Here is a 22175-nt window from a genome sequence, read left to right on the forward strand (position 1 = left end):
ATGGGAGATGTTACCATAATTTCTGTTACCATAACATACATCATGTTACAAACAGTTCTGTTTATGTTGGCTTTGCAGTTTCTCAGCAGTTACTTTACATGTATTGAAGTTTAACATAAAATTCTTTTTTAAATATATGTCTTAATTCAGTGTTGCCAGTGTCAAGTCATAATCTTACATCCTATAGATAATGTTAAAAACTAAGGACAAAACTACCTGTGATACCAATTGTTTCATTAATGAAAACAGTTTTCCATCAACCTGGTGCCTTTAGATATGTTGGAACACATTCCCAGAATTCCCAGCAAGGCCCCAGATTGGTGAAAGTCTCTTTAAAAATTAGATGCTTTCTGTACTTGTGGCATCATCTCGGGGAAAACTCACAATAAAAGCAGTGTAGTATAACATCAGTTAAAATAGGAACAGTTTTAAAATGCATTTCAGTTAAATATTAAGAACAGAATTAAAAGATGTTCATGGAAGTCATTTTCAAAGCTCATTTATTAAAGACTAGTTACATAACATACTGAACTACAAACTAGCTAGTTACATTTTAATTTAGTGTGTTGTGGGTCTCCTATAAACATAGAGAATTGGATTGATTAAATATTCAAAATGGGTGAAAGGATAAGGCTGTCTTTCTTAAACCTGCTCTCCTGTTTTGGGCCATCATCCAAAAGACTCCAAAGCAAATGGGGGGTACAAAGAAGCAGCTTGGCTATAAAGTAACAACATCGTCATGGAAAAAAGAAAACATATACATATTTGTTGATGCATTTTATCTTACTTTTTTTAAAGATATGCTTTGATGATGTAGATCAGGGGTGTCAAACTCGCAACATCACGTGACTGTCGTGACATATCGTGACTTTTTTTTCCATTGCCAGCAATGGGGTGGGCGCAGTTTCTCCATGACGCATCTAGCCCACGGGCCATCACAAAATTGAACTAAATTAGCCAGAATGTAATTTCCTGCTGCTGAAGTCATTAATCTTGTTTCTTTATACAAAAGAATAATTTCAACCATATACCAAAGAATTACTTCAAGATTTGAAATGTTAGGCTCAACTGCCAATAGCTTGCCAGCCAGCAGATCAGGAAGCCCTTTTGCCTTTAGTTACAGTATTCTTGCCAAACTTAAGTTAGTGATGATCGTTACAAGGCAGGACACAAGTACAGACAGTGGCATTTATTTTAAGCACATTCTGGATTAGATTAGATCTGGGCCCAGCACAAGAATGAAGAACATGTTTGCAGTCCTTTTTCAAATGCATGCACTATTGCTCAAATTAAGATGTCCATTGTTTCCCTAAACAATGTGCGTTTGTTTATCAAATTCCTACCCCTGCTCAAACAAACATCAGCTTACTTAGACTGGTCTAAATCTAACTTTGGTCATGACAAAGGCTAAAGCAGTATTTCATCATTTTTAAAAAAAATCCAAGAGACTTTTAATTTTTTTCATATTAGTTATAAAATTCACCTTATAATATCCATTTGAATGACTCATTAAGCATAACATTAAAAGTAGTATGGCATAAAATTAAAAGTAGTATGGTAGAGTACGCAGATTAAGACGAGTTTAATCCAGTGAAGGGTTTTGTCTACTAAGAAGTATTCTGGTATTTGTTAGATATCTAATTGCTTCTGCATAACTAATTGTAAAGAAAATGTCTGGGCACGTATATATCATCTCCATTTACATGATGCATGCGTGTCAGAGAAGGAATCACTGGAAAAGAGAATATTCTACTACTTTGTTTTCTTTCTGTGAATGGAGAAAGCTTTTCCTAGTCTCGTTTCTTCACATGATCAGCAACAGCTCCATGCCAATTTGCTCCTTGGAATGGGGAGGATCCTTAAGCCAGAATTTGTCAGAATCTTTGCTTTCTTATTTGTAAAGAAGCCTACTACAGCATATGCTCCAGTTGTTCCTCAGCAGCAAGCAGGACTTTGCTGAAACCACCATGGCAAACAGAAGAGCTTCTTATAGATTTATAATTGCTCATATTTTCTTTTGCAATAACGCCATGCAGCTCTAAGCTCTGGATTCAAAAGACTCATTGGATGCTATGAAAGTGAGCTAATGGGGTTTTAGGCTTCATTCCATATTAATAATCATGAAAGGGACACAACAACTGTTGTGCATGTGTCTAGCTACCTTGATTTATCTTAAGTATCCATGTAAACTATTCAGATACATATGTGAGAGCTATGATGAGAAGCGGTGTTTGAACGTTTCCATTCATATTTCCTAATAGCCATATAGAGAAAGAAGGATGCAATTGGTAGGCTGGGAAGTAGAGTATGCTTTGTTTACTTCAAAGTAACAATACTCAAAGTGAAAAACCGGTATTAAATCTGAAATGAAGAAGACTGAACAATGGACATACAGATGATATGAAAAAAAGGAGATACAACATAGAAATAAAATAGTTTATTTGACCATGTGGGATTAGACATGCTTAACCATAACATAATAGGAAACTGAAATGGGCAGAAAGGACCTGATTTGGCCCTTCCATAATGCCCTATGGTTAATCAGATCCAAATCCCTTTTTTCAGAATTTTAGAAAATATTGCTTTGCAGTGCAAACCTTAAGTGTGTTATGATGCAAACAATCATGAACAAGTCATCAATGCAATTCCTCTCGAAATCAGAACATAGGAAATAACTGTCAGCATGAAGTAGGGCTTCTTAGTAAACCAAAATGGCCTACACCCAAGAGAATAATCAAAAAACATTTCCTCATGCATGTCAGATTGCTGATATTTTTCTTTGGGTACAGTTTAAAAATAAGGACAACATTATATGAACATATATTTATCTGGATAATGTACAGATAGTCCTCAACTTATACTGGTCACTTAGCAAATGTTTGAAGTTAAAGGAATCTCCCCCCCCCCCAAAAAAAGTACATAGGACCCAGATTCAAAATTCTGATGGCCACCCCACACACACAATCACATGGTTGCATTTTGGGTGTCTGGCAACCAGCCGTTTATAGCATCCTGTGGTCATGTGACGATTTACATTTTTTGCTAGAAACCAGAGTTTACTATCCTCCAGAGATTTTATCAATTTAACCTAATGATTAAAATATAGGGGGACACCAAAAGCCCAAAGCATGCAAATTTAGGGTTTGATCAACTGCATCCAATCAGTTCAGCTGAGATAAAGCTTGAGGCTGTATTTACTGAAACCGTAGCCTAACGCTTTGGGATTAGTTTATTCATCTCAAGAATTACGCTTAAGATTTTCTGGGCAACAGTTTTCCATCATAGAAAAGAAAATTATTTCCCATGACCTACACCTGTACTTCCCACTCCCTAAATAGATGATTTCCTGAAATGATACTATAAATAAACACTCAGGATGGTGTCAGTCGGCATGAGGGAGGGAATCATGGAGCTGCTTTCTGTACATTAGTCTTGAGCTGCACACAGCTCAAGGGCCAAGAAACCCACAAAAAGGAAGATGATTTTTCAGAGGCTTAAGAAACTGTTTTGCTGCAGATTTAAACTTTTGTGTTAATATCAATATCAGAGTTCCTTTCAAAATCAGTTTTATTCCTCTTCTCTTCCTTTGCATCTTGAGTAGCCAGCTGCTTAGGGCACACTGGAAGATATTTAAACCAGTTAGCAACACAGAACTTGGAACCTATTCCAAATGGAAGATCATAGATGTGCAGGTTATTCACAGCACCATCAGACTCTTCATTATAATCTTTTCTCCAAGCGAGGAGCCCTCGTTCTTCTGGGCTTCCTGTAAAGCGAAAGCAAGATGGTGAGTAGCAAGGCCTCGCACCTAAGTTATGGTTAGAAAGCAATTTGCTGTTCCAGGTAAATACCAGTACTAGTATCAGAACGTGTGATTTTGGAAAAGCCCACACAAAAGGTCAGGGGAAGTCGACAGAAAATTTGACCACCTATCTATCCCAACTTTGTGGGAGAAGGAATTTTCCTTTACTCTTTCTCCTTAGTACAAAGTTTCTGCTCTCCACTATTCAGCTAATTTAGGATACTCATAGTATTGCTTTGAGGAAAGAAAGAATTTGCACCACTTTTCTCCAACATGATAGATTATCTGGCACTTCTTCAACTAAATGGCCACATGCTATCATAGTTGGGAAGGGAGCTTCTACGCAAAACCATCTGATTAGGCTTCCAGTATGGGAGAGGGGGGAGCGTACAACATCTAACAGTTGCAAGCCATGTGCAAGCCTATCTGTCAATAATAATAATAATAATAATAGTAAAGTTGGAAGGGACCTTGGAGGTCATCTAGTCCAACCCCCTGCTCAGGCAGGAAATCCTATACCATTTCGGACAAATGGCTTCAGAATGAGAAGATTACAATAAATATTTCCCATAATGTGCTTGATCACTGATAACAAAATTGTAAGTGAGAGAAATATGTTTCTCGTATTCTTTCTTTCCAAAATATGTAATATGAAATATATGCAGAAATCCACAAGACCAGTTCTAAATAGAAATATCCGTGATCCCACGTAACAGTACAACACTCTGGCATTTCTCAGGTGACAACACCAAGGACGCTTATTACAGTGCATCACTGAGGGCTGTTTGCGTCTTACTCTAGATATGTGGGTATTGCTGTTTTGTGAGTAACTCCTATGTAACTAAGCTATAATCACTATACTTAATTAAATAGTTTATTATTTTAATATTCAGTATTTGTTTTATCCAAGCCCTGTTAATTTTAATGTCTGTAGTGCTTTTAATGTTTTTATATTTTTATATTCTTGTTTTTATTCTGTTGTATGCTGCCCAGAGTCATTTTATTAATGAGACAGGTGGTATATAAATTTAATAAATACATTTATTAATAAAATAAGTGGTTTCACTAAGTGGGCAAGGCTGAATCACACAAGTCTTTCCTAAGGAATTAGCATTAATATTCCTACAGGCGCTAACTCTGTGGTCAGGATGTATGCATGAATGTATTTACATCATTTATTTTGCCCCATCAGCTCCAGAACCATCAACAGAATAACATGCTCTGACATGACTAGGTAGCATCTCAACCTTATCTTCAGGGACAGCAATTAGAAACGTATAAATGTTTTTTTTTATTTTTATGTCATGTAGTACTGAACTGCTTGTGGAAAATGTTGTACTGAGTCCCTAATAATGGGGCCTGGCCGGTTCCAAAACTAAGCATTTAAAACAAAACAAAAATTAAATTCAGCATAATTCCTCTCTGATTTTACTTACTATTAAATAAAATTTTAATTAAGCTGCACTGTATTTTAAAATGAGTGGCCATATAAATCTTTTAAAATAATGTAAAATAACTAAATTAAAATTTGGTAGGGTAATCATTGCTTACTTTTTATTACTCTCCCACAGCCATCTAAACGTCATAATCTGTTGGCAACTTTTACAAGAGTCCTTAGAGTATCACTGAGGGCTCTCAAGGACCACTAGCTGGTCCTGGAGTAAAAAGGTTTGTACCCCTAGACCAGAGGTAGGTAACCTCGGCTCTTTTATGACTCGTGGACTTCAACTCCCAGAATTCCTGAGCCAGCATGGCTCAGCTTGGAAACCTCTCCCTTTCCCCTCAGCATGGCTGGCTCAGGAATTCTGGGAGTTGAAGTCCACGAGTCATAAAAGAGCCAAGGTTGCCTACCCCTGCCCTAGACAAATTCTCAAAATACAAGTGTAGCCTTTACTCATACTGTTGCACTAGAACCATAAATACTATCATAAATTCAAGGAAGATGAACCATGATCAATAGTTACCCGGAATAGTGTTATCAAAAAAAAAGCCCAGGAATCCACCAACAAACATGCCAGTAGTTAGCAGCACCTGGATCACTTGGTCTAGCTGTACAGTTCCTAGAAAGAGAACCCAGTGAGTTATCAGAACAAATCACAACCTCCCAATCCTTTCCCAAGGGAAGAAAGGCAAGTCATTTGAAATGTTCTCTTTTCTTTTAATAATCAGGCCATGGCATTTGCTTTGCACTGAAAACATTTATAGTCCATGTGGAATGTTTGTTTTGTTTCAGTCTTTTACACAGAAACCCTGGCATAAGTACTTCCCAAATTATTCATGTACCCCTGTGATAAACGAACAAGGAATATAAGAGTATGGGATTCAGTCTTGCAATTTGACATCAATGGATCATTGACTTTAGCATCAGGAATGGAACATTTTGTGAAGGACTCAGTTTTCAATACTCCAATTCCTTAATTAGCTCTCATCCAGCAACTGGTAATATGATTGCTATGCTTCATCCAGTTGAAGTTGCTGGCTTCAGACCTTCAATAATCCTTTTTATGTTAATGATCTACTAGATTTAAGTGACAGGAAATCATCCAAGTCTGAGCAATGCTTTAGAATGCTGTATTGTACAAGATATGTGCAATAATCTAATTATAGTACACAGTAAATTGCCGAAAATGTTGTCATGAAGGTTCAATTGAAACTAGTTTTGCAACTTGAATTCACTGGAGTCAAATCTCAGATTTGATTTCCACTGGCAGCTCAAATATAGATTTGGATGTATATATTTCCCAAAGAAAGTTAGGTAATATCGTTCTACTGTATTTGTAGAGTCAAGAGGGCGAATAAATCAGAGATGAAAAACCTTAAACTACTTAGATGCTGATAGTATCGCTTAATATTCTTCATATTTGACTGCCTAGCTGCGATTTACAGATTAGTAATAGCCTCCTCGGTTCTGAACTAAATCATAGCATTTGCAGTCATATTTTGCTCACTATATAAGCCACATATAACAATATTTTTGCATATCCAAAATACCTTTTTGAATAAATAGAGAAGCATGATAGAGTATGAAACCTATAGAAGTCTAATATATGGCAATACCTCCCATTTTTGTTATACTTCTAATTATTGCTCTCATGTACCTGTTTTTAGTTTTCCTGTATTATTCTCCACCCAGTGTGGAATGGTTAAGCCAGCAAATATAGAAAATCCAAAGATGAATATGTTTCTTGAAGAATTCATGTCTGTGTACTGACAAAGAGGTATAATTGAAACAAAATATATTAACTTATGCCAATGATTTTACATGTAAACAGATCAGCATTATTATATCATACTAATGTAGTGGCATAGCAGTTCCACAATGCTGCCAAGAAAAAAATGCATGAATGCTGTTTCATGGGAGTCTAATTCAATTCAAGGACACTTTTGCTTAACTTTATATACTCAGAGCACAAAGGACAAGTTTCTGAGCCCAAAAACATAGATTTTTATATTCAACACTGGAGAAACAAGAGCCAGAGAGACATAAGTAGAGAAGCAGCATAAGCTTAGTAAAACATATATTGTAAATGAAACATGTATTGAAAATATTCTCTTCTATTGATATAATAAAGCATATATTTAAAATATAATAAATTGGGTTATGACAGGACATGAGAATTTGGTAGATAAAGTCTTCATAGGAAAGACTGAAGAAAAGAGATAGTTGATAATAGTCCCAACAATAGGATAGGAAAAGCGAAGGGTTAGTGGGGCGGGGTTGGGGGGGAGAAAAGACCTTCAGGCAAGAAGGATGGTAGCTATGGAGAAGAACTGATTCTAATGACGCTCTTTAAGACAACTGAGGGAACAAAATACCGAAGGCAAAATGGATGTCAATACATGTAAATGAATCAGATTGTGTGTATAGTACAGTAAATATTTGTTCTTGGGCTAATTCAATTCAAGGTTTGCTTCCGGGTCAGTTTAAAGTGTTGGTTATTATTTTTAAAGTCTTATATATGGCATAGGCTGTTACCTAAGGAACCATTTCATTCCCACCAACTCAGCCCTTCCCACCTGGTCAGGTGGGAAAGGAATGTTTCAGACCCATCAGTTAAAGAATTTTGACTGGCAGGGTCCAAGAAGAGGGCGTTCTCTGCCATTGTTCCTGCCCTCTGGAATACCCTTCCTCCAGAGATGAAGCAGCCCCTCTCCCTGCCTCTTGAAGAGGTCTGAAGACCTGGCTGCCAATTCACTTTGGGCTCACTGAGTAGCATGCAACCCTGAGGGTCTTAAGGTTTTGATGGTCCTGTCCCACCTTTTAACTTTTAACTTGTTTTATCTGCCTCTTTTATTGATATATATTATTTTTATATGGTTTTAGGTCTTTATGTTTGCTAATTGTATACTGCCCTGATTCATTCTGTGAGTGAGATGGGTGGTATCTAAATTCAACAAATAAAAAATATTAAATTGGACTAAATTCTTATATGTGGATAGATTCTCAATACAAGATTCTCACAAGTCAATAAAACTAGAATTAGCAGGGTGTTATAAAAGCACACAAAAACATAACAAAAAGAATCAAACATATTAACAAATTGAATATTGATTGTGACGATCCATGTAATTTGGCACGTGGAAATTCCAAATGATATTCAGCACATCTCAATTTGTAAATCATGCTACAAGAAATTTGCACGTGGCTCTGTCTTATCCATGCAAAATTATCCTAGAAAAAAATCCACTTACCTGTAAATTAGAAACCCCCACAGCCGTGATGATGCCAAACATCACAAGAAACATTCCTCCAATGATGGGTGTTGGAATGCTGGCAAACACAGCCCCAATCTTGCCGAACATGCCAGTCAAAAGCAGAACAAAGCCACCAGCTACAATGACCATTCTACTACCTACCTGTGGAGAGGGAGAGAAAGCAATTACAAGCCACAAAAAGAGGAGAAAGTTGATCTACACCTCCCAATTGTCAACTATGATAGGGTTAGAAGGAAAATTTCAAGATTCTTTAGCTGAGTCAAATATCCTTTATTCGATAGTATGCCAGAGGACTTCCATCTAACAATTATCAAGCCAAAGTTGTCCCCTTACAGTCATTTTGAATAATTATTGTAAAATATACTAAATAATGCATTTTTGTTATATATATATAATATACCTCTAAAATATAATACAATGGGTCATATTATGATAGAGTTATCATTAAATATGTAAAGATATAACTAGGAATAATAAAATGTTATTGGAAATTATTTTAAAAAAAGGAAAGTAAATCCTCTGCGTGCTAATATCAATTGAAAGCTCCAACTTCCTCAGAGAATGTCTAAATCCATTCACCTACTGTTTGTTATTGTTTTTAAAATCAGGAAGCTTATCAAACTCTCTGGCATTTTTTGAATATAAGAGAATAGAAGGGCACATTCCTTTTACACCACCTCCCTGAGCAATCAGCTGCTATTTTTAGAAGTCTGAAGAATCACCCACTTTCATCCACAACTGTTCTATGCCAGCCAGAATATGCTCTTGTGAAATAGATGGCAACTTAAATATGATAAATATATTTTAGTTAAAACTATGCCAAAGCAGCATAGTTGGTTTCTGAGCTTATAAAACTCAGGATTCCCTCGCAGTGACCTTCTTTGCAACATGCAAACCCAAAGGAATAGTAGGGAATTTAAATCATGATCTCAGACCAGATACAAAAGTGTCAATGCCTTATAACCAAAGCATATGCATCCCCCAAATGCTCCCAAGTTATCTGCAAAGCAGAAGATGCACAGGCTTTTCTTCCATTATTCCTAGTCACACATGGCCACTTTTGGTTTTGATTATTCAAAATCAGACTTACCCGAGTGATCCCCAAAGCGCCAACATTTTCACTGTAAGAAGTGGTACCATTTCCTGTTCCCCAGGCTCCAGCCAGAAGGCAGCCAATCCCTTCTATTCCAATTCCACGATTGATTGCGTGCTTCGGAGGGGGTGGAGCACCAGACAGACGAGCACAGGCATAGTAATCTCCTACTGACTCCACCATGGAGGAGATCACTCCAGCTATGATGCCAAATACACCAGCCAAACTAATTGTGGGCACTCCCCACTGGCCTAGATAGAAGAAACAAGCATGCTAAAATTGAAGATCTGAAACTGGTAAATTTACCTGCAATTTTTGATTTGCCAAATTCAGGACAGCTAAAAGCATGTACTGTTAACAAATTCTTGTAAATATTTTGTAAAATCTCACATCAGTACTGTAGTCTAGTCTCATGTATGTTGTTGCATTTAGATAAAAAAAATAGGAGATTGTTCCAACAGTTTATCTAAATACTTTTTTTTTTTAGAAAACTCTGTACACCATCACAATCATATTTCTAAAAGCTCAAAGCAAAGGCAGATCCAAATGGGAAGCGGAAAGATATAAGAAAAGTGGGGGAGTCTCTGTTTCTGCACTGGGATTTTTCATTATTTGCAATGCTTACTTGAGTAGTACTGATTTAAAATTATTCTCAAGGAATTCAGACATTTAAAAAGGCCAAAGAGCTTGGACATAAGTGATGAAGAAATTGGATAAAATGGGATGCTCCAGATCGAATGGGCCACATCATAAACACATTTTTGTATAGAAGAAACTGAAGATTTCCAGATCTAATGGGCCACATAAACATAAACACATTTTTGTATAGGAGAAAATGAGGATTTCTTCCATTTTTTGCTATGCCAAACAGGAAAAAGCATCAGCATAAGAATACCTGGATAAGGAAATCGAAACCAGGGTGCCTTGCTTATGACATCGCCTTTGCTGTCTGTCCGCGCTAAATAACCATAAGTCCTTGCATCTGAAGGGAGAACGTTGGTGATGGTCAGTACAAAACATAATAGCCACGTAATTGTGAGAGCAAACAGCACCTAGGTAGTTACAGATGACAAGAAAACTTTGTTAGTACAAAACATAATAGCCATGTAATGGTGAGATCATCCTTCAGGACGGATAATCATAATAATTTTATCTTGCCCTTTTTTTAGTTTAGTCAATTCAAGGCAGTAAACTTATATCCTGCCTCCTATTTTCTCCACAACAAAGTAGAGGTGGGTTGAACCGAAATAGAATGATTGGCCCGCAATCCCCCAGTCAGCTTTCACGCCTAAAGGACACCTTGAACCCAGAGTTTCCTGGTTTCTAGGCCAGCACTTTCACCATTACGACACACTGGCTGAGTATAATATTGGTTGGGCTCACACACTGCACAAACCCAGATTTGATATAATGTATTTATCAGCAGATTAGTGAGTTTGTGTCAGCAGCCTAACTTTATACTTATTCTGGCACTCTGGCTTTATGTTTATATTCTGTACTATACGTAATTATATGTTCTTGTACTTCAGATCCAATATAGCAGAGTTCCTCAACCTTTCTGTCTTTGTGGTCCGACCGGGGGATGGGGAGGGAATGGGTCTGCACGAGTGGCAGGCAGGCATGCGCGCACATCTCCATTTGCAAGAGCGGTGATCACTCATGCACGCACAAATGAAGCAGGCGCACACATGCTCGCCCGCTGCTCACACAAGTGGGGATGTGCGTGCACATGCATGCTCGCCCACAATGCCCATAAGGTTCTATTCTAAATATATGTTGCAATAAAAAAATGACAAATATAGAGAACCTCCAGAATTGAGTTATTGATTTTTAAATTATCTGATTTGTCTGTCTCTCATATAGTCTCATTTCAAATTAACCAGAACATTATTTATTTATTTAACACATTTATTATAGCCACCCAACACACAAACAGGTGACTCCAAGCAGTTTATTACATTAAAACTTAACTACTTCAGCCCAGTTGTTCAGCCTACCCGTAGTCGTAAAAGTGCCCAGGATCTGCTACCCTCCAAATATCAAATACATATTCAGTAGCCAACAGGACCAAAAGATGAAAGCAGTTTTGAGAGGAGAGAGTGTTCCACTACAGCTGAGTACACCAGCCTAGTTTATACGATTCAGCACAGACTGAAAACAGAGCTGTTTGTGCCCTACAAACATATTCTTGCTGCCATTCCTCCTAGCTGTGTCTTATTCTATCTAATGGAAGAGCAAGTCTTGCTACTAATATGCAACAAAACCACTGGAACACTTCAGTTACTAAAAATGGGAGAAACATCTGAGAAGGTCTGACTTAAAATTTGTAGTTCCTACACTTCAAATGCTAAGAGCCAGAGCAAACCATAGCTCCGTGCAAACAAAATAAAATCATTCACTCACCTAAGACCTGGCAAGTGAGTACAGCATGAAGCATTTCATTCTCTCTCTCTCTCTCTCTCTTACCCTTCCCCCACACCTCCCCACCTATGTAGTACTCCACCTCAATTACTGATGTGACCTTAGGTGACTGAATTTGTGAACCAGAAACTTATCTAGCTCATTATATTGTTTCCAGCAGAAAGTAGTGATACTTTCTGGAGGTTTCTTTTAAATAATTCTGCTTTTTGTGTGTATGTATTTGATTATTCAAATATCATTAGAGTTTACTCACTGGAAAGATCTGGAAGAGGTAGATCTTGGAGAAATGGCATTTTTTGCTTTTTTGGTAAGATGGTAGTGGAACTGGCACATTTTTCAGGTACTGAGAGAATAAAACTATGAAGAAAATAGTTCTAAAGTGATAAAAAAGAAAAAAGTTTCCATTTATGACATTCTGATTCAGAAATTAATGTAACAGTTTACAGTTACTAATTCCAATACTGATGTTTGCAAATATTAATGCATCAAATAGTTAAAAAACAGAGTACTATACAATGGACATTTTTTATTTAATTCATGTTTCTCATAATACGCACAATATGTTGGAATGTAGTCCAGAATCCCAGGAGGGAGGGTTCTTTCCCAGGGATCAAAGAGACAACATAGCTTGGAGTTGTTGGTATGCAGGAAAAGGGCAAAAGCATCCTCCCATCCCCAGCAGTTCACAGGGTATATCTAATAGTTATTGCACATAAGTGCTTTAGACCGGCAAGATTCCTGTTTATAGGAGAGCAACAAAAAAGAAACCACTCTGAAGCAACTCCTCCTGTCAGTCTTGGTTCCTTGGGACTGACATTGATCTTGCAGACTAAAGCATTTATCTGCAATAACTATCTGCACTGGAGACCAATTCCTTGTGTGTCTAATCACACTTGGCCAAATCAAGTATTCTATATACCCTGTGAACTGCCCGGGGGCGGGAGTGTCACCTTCACCCTTTTCCTATATATCAAAGATTCCAAGTTATTGTCTCCTTGCTTCCTGGGAAAGAGCCCCTACTTCCTTGTGATTCTGGACTACATTCTACCTCACATTTATTTAACACATTGCATGTGTAAATATATAGGAGCTAAGAAGTTTCTTTTTTAATTAATCCATACAAGAAAAATAAAAAGCATTATATTCCCAGTTTACATCATTTTGGTCACTGAAGGAACAGAAAACTTACAGGGCCGCTATCCCCCAGTGTTCTCCAGCATCTTTCCCTGCTGAGCTGAAGAGAGGCAGCGCCACCAAGGTTATGGTTGGAGCAATAGTCAGAGGGCCAATGAACCGCATCAGGAATCCAATGAGACCCGAAAAGCCAACAAAAATTTGGAAGCAAGAAGCTACCATAATCGCTCCCTGCAACTGAAACAACAAAGGCTGTAAATGCATTTTATTCTAATGGAAATCCTTGCATTTAAGTTGCAAGTGGTGATGTATAATTGGCAGTGGTTGATAGTTGATCAGGAGAGGGTTAATGGAATTGGATGTCATCTTAGTAATCCTAACAAAATTGCCATGTACTTTATATTTAGTAGAAAAACTAATTAACTGCTTTTATTAATTTGTCTTCTGAATGGTTAACAAATACTAGAAAGAAAATATTTTTTTGATAATGTTTCTGATTTGGGAGAAATTAAAGATAGGAAGCACAAAGTGGACGCAACGAGTTTGGTATTCTTTGTTCATGATTCAAATGTATTTCTGGGGTACCATAAAAGGTCTTCTTAAATATAAGAGAAGAGCAACCATCATGTAACTTTTATCTGACAGGCTACTGTTCTGGAGGACATTAAGCTACCATTCTCAACAGTATTTAGGAAATTGTAGCAGTTAACTCATCTTGAAAGAAAGTAAAATCGTCTCTCCCTGTAGTTGATCAAAAACTATTCGAAAGGCAAAGTGACATTACTCTCCTACTGCCGTGTCTTTTGAAGAAAGAGAAGTTACACAGATTTGTTAGGTGCACCACAAAACCAAAGCATTTCCACAAAATAATAATTTTATACAAACATTATCAGTGGATTACCTCTCTCATTCGAACCTGCCATAACTCAATGAAGTTTGGGGAAGTGGGATCCACCATGCTGGCATTATTGGTCCAAGCAGGGCACTTCCAGGAGGGCAAACTGAGCATGGCCAGTGAAGGAGTTAAAAATGCAAAGGTTCCTCCTTGTAGAATAGGTAGCCTGTAATGAGGAGGGAGATGGAAATGGAGCAATACATACAAAATACACCATCTACTTTTATATACACTAGATGGCACTGCAGTTTACTCACACAATTTAGTATGAGTCTATTTTCTAAAGGCTTGCTAGAACAACCAGGTTTTGACAGTCTTCTGGAAAATCATAAGGAAATAGGTTACCCTAATTTCTGACAGCAAACTGTTCTGAGAACTATTCTGTTCCCCCTTCCATCAAAAAACTCAATAGGAGTTCAATCACACTCTGCATGCAGTGGGGTTATAATCAATTTAGATAAAAAAAGAGAAATATGAAGATACCAGGCTCCAAGGCATGTAAGGATTTATACATTAAAAATCAGGATCTTGAAATGCACTTGGAAACAGATAAGTTGCCAATGCAATCTCACATTATTGGTGTTATGTGACAAATACTGTCTCTCTCCCTTTATCAGTTTATAGTTTATTAGTTTGTTACTTCAACTTTATACACCCCTCCATTTCCTAAACTTCCGAGGGGCACCCATTTATGGCTCACCATTGCATTCCATATCCACTGAAGTTTCCAAATGCTCTTTAAGGGTAGCCCCTTGTAGAACATGTCTCAGTAGTTCAAATGAGTGGCCACGAGTGCATAAGTGATGTGAGAGGGACCCTCAGTGTAGGACTGGGTACAACTGAAGCACAACAGGAAGCTCTGCAAAAGCCCTTCTAGCTATGACTGCAACTTGCTTTTTGAGCAGGAACTCTGAGCCCAAGAAAAACCCCAGATTGTGCACCAATTCTGTTTGAAGCAATGCCACCCCATTCAGAACCAAAGAGGGAAGGTCATCAACAATGAGTGGAACCAAGATGACCCTGGAGGAAGGAGAGCTAGCACAACACCTGTCACCCATTCCCAACTGATTCACAAGAACATTGTGAACAATGGTATCAAAGGCCACCAACAATGGTATCAAAGGTCAAGAAGAGCAAGAATGGACATACCACCTCATCCTGCTCCTGTTAGAAATCGTCCAAGGTTAAAATCAATGCTGTCTCCATCCCATATCTAGGCCTGAAACCTGACTGAAAGGGGTCTAGGTAATCCACTTTTTCCAGGTTTCTCCTAAGCTGCAGGGGTCTAGGTAATCCACTTTTTCCAGGTTTCTCCTAAGCTGCAGCACAACCATCTTGTCTAGAACCTTGCCCCAAAAAGGTAGGTTGAAAACTGGATGGAAATTGTCCAGAATGTCAGCTCCAGCAATGCCCTCTTGTGGAGGGGTGCACCACTGGATCCTTAAATGGTGTCAACATCCAAGATAGAGGTGTCAAGGTTCCGACTAATGAAACACTTCAAAGAACTTCCAGGCATTGTTTATCCTAAAAGCCTTTATTAATAGTATAACAGATTGTCAGCACATCATGGATGGATGCCAAGATCTGAAGTCTCCACCCTAAAGCAATTATTTTTGCTAGCATTTTCCCTCCCTCTTTTGCTGTCATGAGTCAACCAGCCTGGGGGGCAAAGGTCCACTTCCTTCTGAAGCCCACGGGAATTGCTCTCTCTCTCTCCATTCTCATCTGAGTTAACTCTAAAAGTGCCAGACAGTTCTGCATATTTTGTCAAAGCAAGAATATTCAATATTAGCAATATTTGACAAGAGGATATTTTCTACTTAAAGAACCTCTAGCACAAATATATAGCTAGGGCAACTTTGGTCATTACCAAAGTCAGAATACTATAGGAAGTATCAAAATATCTATGCAAATATGGGGAGCAACAGAAAAATAATCAGTAAAAGGTTAAAGGTAGTAAGTAAAGATAAAACTAAGCTATGCCAGAAATCTGATAAAAAAAACAGAGTGGCCAACAGATCGGAAGAGATCAGTTTATACGCTAATACCAAAAAAACAAACACTTAACAGTGTGTGAACTATTGTTAATTACAGAAAATAATGCTTTAGAAAATAATGCTTAGGATCATCCAATGCAAATTCTACATGGAAAGGGAGATGCCAGATGTTCAAGCAATCTTTAAAAAAAAGAATGATAGAATCATAGAGCTAGAAGGGACTTTGGAGGTGTTCCAAGGCAGGAGTCCTTATTCCATTTAGGACAAATGGTTGTCCAATCTTTTCTTGAAAACCTTCAGCAAGGGAGCACTCACAACTCCAGGAGGCAAGCTGTTCCGTTGACTAATTGTTCTTACTGTCAGGAAAAGTCTCCTTAGCTCCAGGATGAATCTCCCTCTGATGAGATTCACCCATTGTTTCTTGTCCTGCCTTCAGAAACTTTGGAGAATAAATCGACCCTCTCTTCCCTGTGACTTGGAGTATTCTTCAAGTATTAGAAGATGGCTATCCTGTCATCCTTAAGCTCTCTCTTAGAGATGGCTAAATTTAACTAGTCCCCTGAGCCATTTATCATACAGTTTAGCCTCCAGACTCCTTATCATCTTTGTTGCTCTTCCCTGAAAAAAATGGATCTCAGGAATTTTTTAATTTTTTTTTGTATCATGGTAACCAGAACTGGATGCAGTGTTCCAAGTGTGGGCTTATTAGTGCAGTATACCGGTACTATCACTTCTCATGATCTTGATGCTATTCCCCCTATTGCTGCAGCCTAGGACTGCATTGCCTTTTTTGGCAGCTACAACACTGCTGGCTCGTACTTAAGTGGTGATCCACTTGGACATCTAGATCTCTCTCACAAACTAGATGAGAGGATTGTTAAGCCAGGTATTCCCAATTCTGTACCTGTGCATGTGGTTTTTCATGCCTATGTGCAAGACCTTACTTTTCTCACTATTGAACTACATTTTGTTGGATAGGGCTCAATATTCAAGTCTGTCAATATCCTTCTGAATGTAGACTCTATCTTTCAAAATTTAGCAATCCTGCCCAGCTTAGTGTTGGATGGGCACCTTTTCAATCCCCTCATCTAGATTATTTATGAAGATGTTGAAAAGTATTAGGCCTAAGATAGAACCTTGAGGTATCCCACTGCATGATTCCTTCCATATAGATGTAGTTCCATTGAGGACCACTTACTGAGTGTGGTTGTCATGGAGAAAATCTACCTGCAACTAATCCTCACTAAATTGAGGGTCATTTAGTGACCATTTGAAGTAACAACAGACCCCCCAAAAAAGTACTTATGATCCAATTTTGAAGTTACAATGATTTCTCACACACACACACCTGCAGTCATATATTGCATTTTGGGTGCTTAGCAATTGGCTTGCATTTATGGTCATTTGCACCGTCCTGCAGTCATGTGGCCAGATTTCCAGCATGTACCTCTGGTTTCCGGCAAAAGTGCCCATTATATTTAATGGATTTGGTTAATGACCATGGGATTTGCTTAATGACTAGTGTACAAAAGTTTGTAAACTTGGGTGTGGTCACATGGTGATCCATTTATTGACTGCCACAACTTTCATCCATAATTCTGGGCTCAATTACAGTTAATGGATCAGCCTTCTGCTGTTAGTATTTTTCTCTGAAATAGTTGTTACTAAGGCTAAACATTTACATCACACAAGCACTTACATAAAAAGCCTAAGAAAATAAAGAAACTTTTAAGGATTTTTCTTTAAAAAGTCTGGCAGATGACGAGTTAAGCATCCCCTTTCTTCTCTGAAGGACAAGATCTGTTTCTTAGGGCAGATTGCAAAAATAGAGCCTTGTAAGACTTGGGTTAAATAACAGGATTTAAGTACACTATGTAACTTATTTGAGTCAAACTGAAATCAAACTTGTAAATTAGCTTCACAAAAACTGCTCCTTTTTTCTTCCTTCCTAAAAGTCTTAGTTTTTAAAGAATGTTCTGCAGAAATAAGGACAACATTGGAAAGTGAAGGTGTATTCAAGTAATTTCTGTTCTTTATGCTCTTGGAGACACATTGTGCTATCATACAGTGACAAGAAGAGACCACGGATCTCTCATAGAGATATATGTAGATGCTATGTAATTAAACTGGAATGTTGTCATGAACATGTCCAGCAGTCCCATACTGTATGGGTTTACAAAACACAGTGATCTGGAGTCTGTAATGCAGTTCCATAGATACCTGCCAAGTACTTGGGATGTTGCAAAGAAACTGCAGCAAAGGCATACAAGGGCCCCAAAAACCCTATATACAAGGATCCATATACTAAGAAAAAGTGCATGCCCAAGCAGATTCTTCTAAATGCTCCTTTATCCCACATTGTATTCTTATACTCATTTTTTTTTACTTCTCCAGCAATGTGATGCTTGAATACATAAGTTCTCTTAACTATGTTGATTACTTCTCCTTCATAGTTTGAGAATTTAAAGGGTTGGCTAATATAAAACTTTGAACATTTTTTTATTTAATAAGCCAGGATTCAGTCATTCTATTTTAAGAAATGCATTTTATCTTAGGCATTTATTAGAATCTCACAACCCACTGAAAACTAACCAAGTAAGTACTAGGCATATCAAATTATATCTGGGGTATTCATTAACGTGTCTTGGGTGTGGAGGAAGTAGGATTCTTGAAAATATTACCATTTTCATCTGCTCTCTTTCACTTCACAGTACATTGTTGCTATTTTCTCAGGAGATTGAGAGCAAAATAGTCTTAGCACAATGGAATTCCTTAATTTTAATAAGTTTATGTCACAGCTTCATAATCTGCTGTAGACAGCTGAAACTGCATTTCGCAGTAAAAGCCACAGCTTGGACTTTCACTGATATTAAAAAGAATTCCAATAAGTATTTTACTGATTACCAACCAAGATGAAGGGACTTATACTTTACAACGGAACTTTGAAAGAAATATTAGCTCATCCAACAGGATTGCTTTTTGCATACTTGATTCCCACTTCCAAGCTTTCTACTTGTTTGACCAACACATGAAAGAAAATGCATTTAAAAGTGCAAACATCACCAAGTAAAAAAACCTGTATTTACAACAGCAATAATTATGCCTAGAGACAAAATCTCTCATTTTACTTCACTTCAAGGCTTTGGCACTGTGCTTTAAGTGCAGCAGAAGAATAACTTTCATATCTGGTGTGTGACCACTGTTCCGAGTCAGACCATGATGATCTGTGATAGGCCCATGGACATTACAGTGCTGGGCTGCTTCTGAGGCCAAAGGGATGGTAAGTGGAAGTCCTTCAGAACCATTAAGGTGGGGAACTCCACTGCCAGCCCTGAGACAGTCTCCAGGAGCCCAGAAGAGAGGTTGCCATGCAGCAGGGAGGCTAGTACATTAGCAAGAATCCCAACTGATCTCATAAGCCCAGCTTCAGAAATTGGGTCTCAATATTTTCTCTCTTGTATTTTTGCTCAAATGCATAGACCCTGAAGGGTTAATTTCTTTGAGATGGAGCCTGAAGGAAATGGCAATAGCAGTAGCACTTAGACTTATACGCCACTTCATAGTGCTTTACAGAATTCTCTAAGCAATTTACAAAAGCCAGCATATTGCCCCCAGCAACCTGGGTCCTCATTTAACCAACCTCGGAAGGATGGAAGGCTGAGTCAACCTTGAGCTGGTGAGGATCGAACTCCTGGAGGTGAGCTGAATTAGCCTGCAATACTGCATTCTAACCATTGCGCCACTAGGCATGTGCAAATCTATATCAAGATACATTCTAAAGCAAAATATGAGGGGATATGTTTGAAATCCCATTTACCACTTTGTCAAAGTTCATCTCAGCACTCTCTGAGGATATACGGTAAGATAACCTTTATTGTCATTTTTTATTGTGAGCACACTGGCACACATTAAAAATATCCATCCCCTTTTATTATTTTGCCATCAGGAAGTTTGTTTTCTTTTTATGACTTGAATGATTGAGAAACCAAATATGAGATGCTTATATTGATAAAGTTTTCAAAATGTATTTATTTATTTAAAACATTTGGTAGCTGCCCATTTTATAACCAACTCTGAGTAGCTCCCAATCAAAACTAAAAACAACGTAAAATTATATTAGAACTATAAAACTAAACACATTAAAAGATTAAAAACAACAAAAACCTGGCACCAAGTCAGTATCTCTTATCCCAGCACCTGGGGGAAAAGATCTTCAAAGTTATGGAAAGTTAGGCAGGTAGAGGCCTGCCAAACTGGAAGGGGGAGGGTGTTCCGTAGGTCAAGGGCTACTAGGAAAACATGCTTTCTAATTCCCATCAAGTGACAATATTTAGGGGAAGGGACTAGGAATATGCCTATCCTATCTGACCTGGAGGTTGAGTGGATTCTTTAGGGAGGGGCAGCCACACAGGTAAACTGTTCTTGTACCATATGCAGCTTTAAAGGCGATGGCTAGCACCTTGGATTGCACCCAGAAAGAAATTAAAGACCAGTATAGCTTGCACAAACCACTTTTTTTACTCCAATGCTGGACAGTCCTAGGATCATTTAAGAAGTGTATACTGTAAGGTACCTTGATTCAAAATTGTTGCAGTATAATGCACCATTTGCTGTAACTTGAGGATATAAACAGACAAACAGATAACACAAAAAGAGTTTTAATAGTATATAAATTGGAACTCTCTCTTAATTGTTGGGTGGGTTCACCAACTTTATTCCTCATTCGATAGCAGAGGCCAAGCCTCTTGTAAAGTATGTTCTTTGCAGTTAAATAAGCACTTAGCAGAACAGATTTGGATGTGGTTTGCAATTCTTAGTAGAATCAAAGGGGTTATTGTGAAATTGAAAACCTCCTGGGAGGGTGAGGAAGGGAAAGCAGCCTTAAATAAATTAGAATCTTGCTTTATTCTAAACAAAGGGCATTTGTTGCCCAGTTCTGAAAGTTTCATTGTTGGGTAGAGAAAACACTGTTTCGGAGAATTACTCTGCTCTGTTTCCTCTCCTTCACTCTGTAAAAAATAAAGATGCATACAAAGCAGCACATGCCCCTTTCAAAAAGTCTCATAATACTCTCAAAAAGTTGTCAGAAGTGAACTCTGAAACTGCTTCAGTTTGGTTAACCGATCTGCTCTAATACTACTTGTCAGACTCCTAATATTTCATTTGAATTTGCCTTTCCTTGACAGAGCTGCACATTCTTCCTCTACGTGCATGCTTTTTTCTCCCAGGACTGCCAACTATTCTGGTTTTTTAATATAGAATCCTTCAAAGCATTTTATATCAGGAGCATTTATGACTCAGTTCACTGAGATTACATTAATATTTTTGCTGCAGATGCTTGATATGAAATTGATATTTCAAAGAATCTATAGAATTGGAAAGTTTTGACATGACTGGTCACTTAGTAACCATCTGAAGTTACTACAGACCCCCACACACACTACAGACCCCCCCACACATGATCCAGATTCAAGTTCCAATGGCAGACCCTCTCTATAGTCACATGATTGCATTTTGGATGCTCATATTTATGGCCATTTGCCACGTCCCATTGTCATGTGATCACAATTTAAGACATTTTCTTTGCTGGAAATTAGTGTTTATATTCAGTTTCCAGCAAAAAACTGCCATTGTGGACAATGAGTTTACTTAAAGATCACTTAATGACTGCTGCAAAAAGGTCGTAAAATCAGGACAGTGACATGGATGCCTCGACTCATGACCATTATGACGTACAATAGCAATTCTGGGTTTCATTATTGTCATAAATCAAGGATTACCTGTAGCCATTTAGGCCTTTGAATCTAATCCCAGTTTTCTACATACTGTATATCCAAATTAAAGTTCTATCACTAACCCTTTATTTCAATACAGCTATATAATTTTCTCATTTGTTGGCTAGAGTCAAGACACTGACATAGAACTTTTTGCTTCTTTTGGCACAGCAAGATTTAGGAAGGTCTTCCTAATAGCATCCAAGTAGAAGTCCAGATTATTTAATTCAAAGTATTCCATCAGTTAAATGAACTGGAAACATCTGCTCAACCCCAAGAGTCTATTCATCTGTTATAAATACATAGTTTAGCTAGGCTGTCTGCACTGATTTTGTTTAGAATT

The 22175-nt window shown here is 37.8% G+C and overlaps 1 protein-coding gene across 1 annotated transcript in view; it reads right to left on the reverse strand.

The window, feature by feature from the left end:
- Nucleotides 1-3290: 3290 nt before the first annotated feature.
- Nucleotides 3291-22175, reverse strand: part of LOC107286151 (solute carrier family 23 member 1-like) — a 34481-nt gene continuing 15596 nt past the window's right edge. Inside the window, exons 5-13 of the mRNA XM_015814450.1 lie at nucleotides 14068-14227; nucleotides 13222-13403; nucleotides 12286-12406; nucleotides 10507-10663; nucleotides 9609-9862; nucleotides 8495-8659; nucleotides 6901-7009; nucleotides 5767-5862; nucleotides 3291-3766 (exon numbers count right to left, since the gene is read on the reverse strand). Of these exons, the coding sequence (XP_015669936.1) occupies nucleotides 3519-3766; nucleotides 5767-5862; nucleotides 6901-7009; nucleotides 8495-8659; nucleotides 9609-9862; nucleotides 10507-10663; nucleotides 12286-12406; nucleotides 13222-13403; nucleotides 14068-14227 (1492 nt within the window). The 3' untranslated portion in view covers nucleotides 3291-3518. The remainder of the gene's footprint in view (nucleotides 3767-5766; nucleotides 5863-6900; nucleotides 7010-8494; nucleotides 8660-9608; nucleotides 9863-10506; nucleotides 10664-12285; nucleotides 12407-13221; nucleotides 13404-14067; nucleotides 14228-22175) is intronic.

Source organism: Protobothrops mucrosquamatus, unplaced genomic scaffold (assembly GCF_001527695.2).
Source record: "Protobothrops mucrosquamatus isolate PMUCROS unplaced genomic scaffold, P.Mucros_1.0 scaffold251, whole genome shotgun sequence".
Taxonomy (NCBI): domain Eukaryota; kingdom Metazoa; phylum Chordata; class Lepidosauria; order Squamata; family Viperidae; genus Protobothrops; species Protobothrops mucrosquamatus.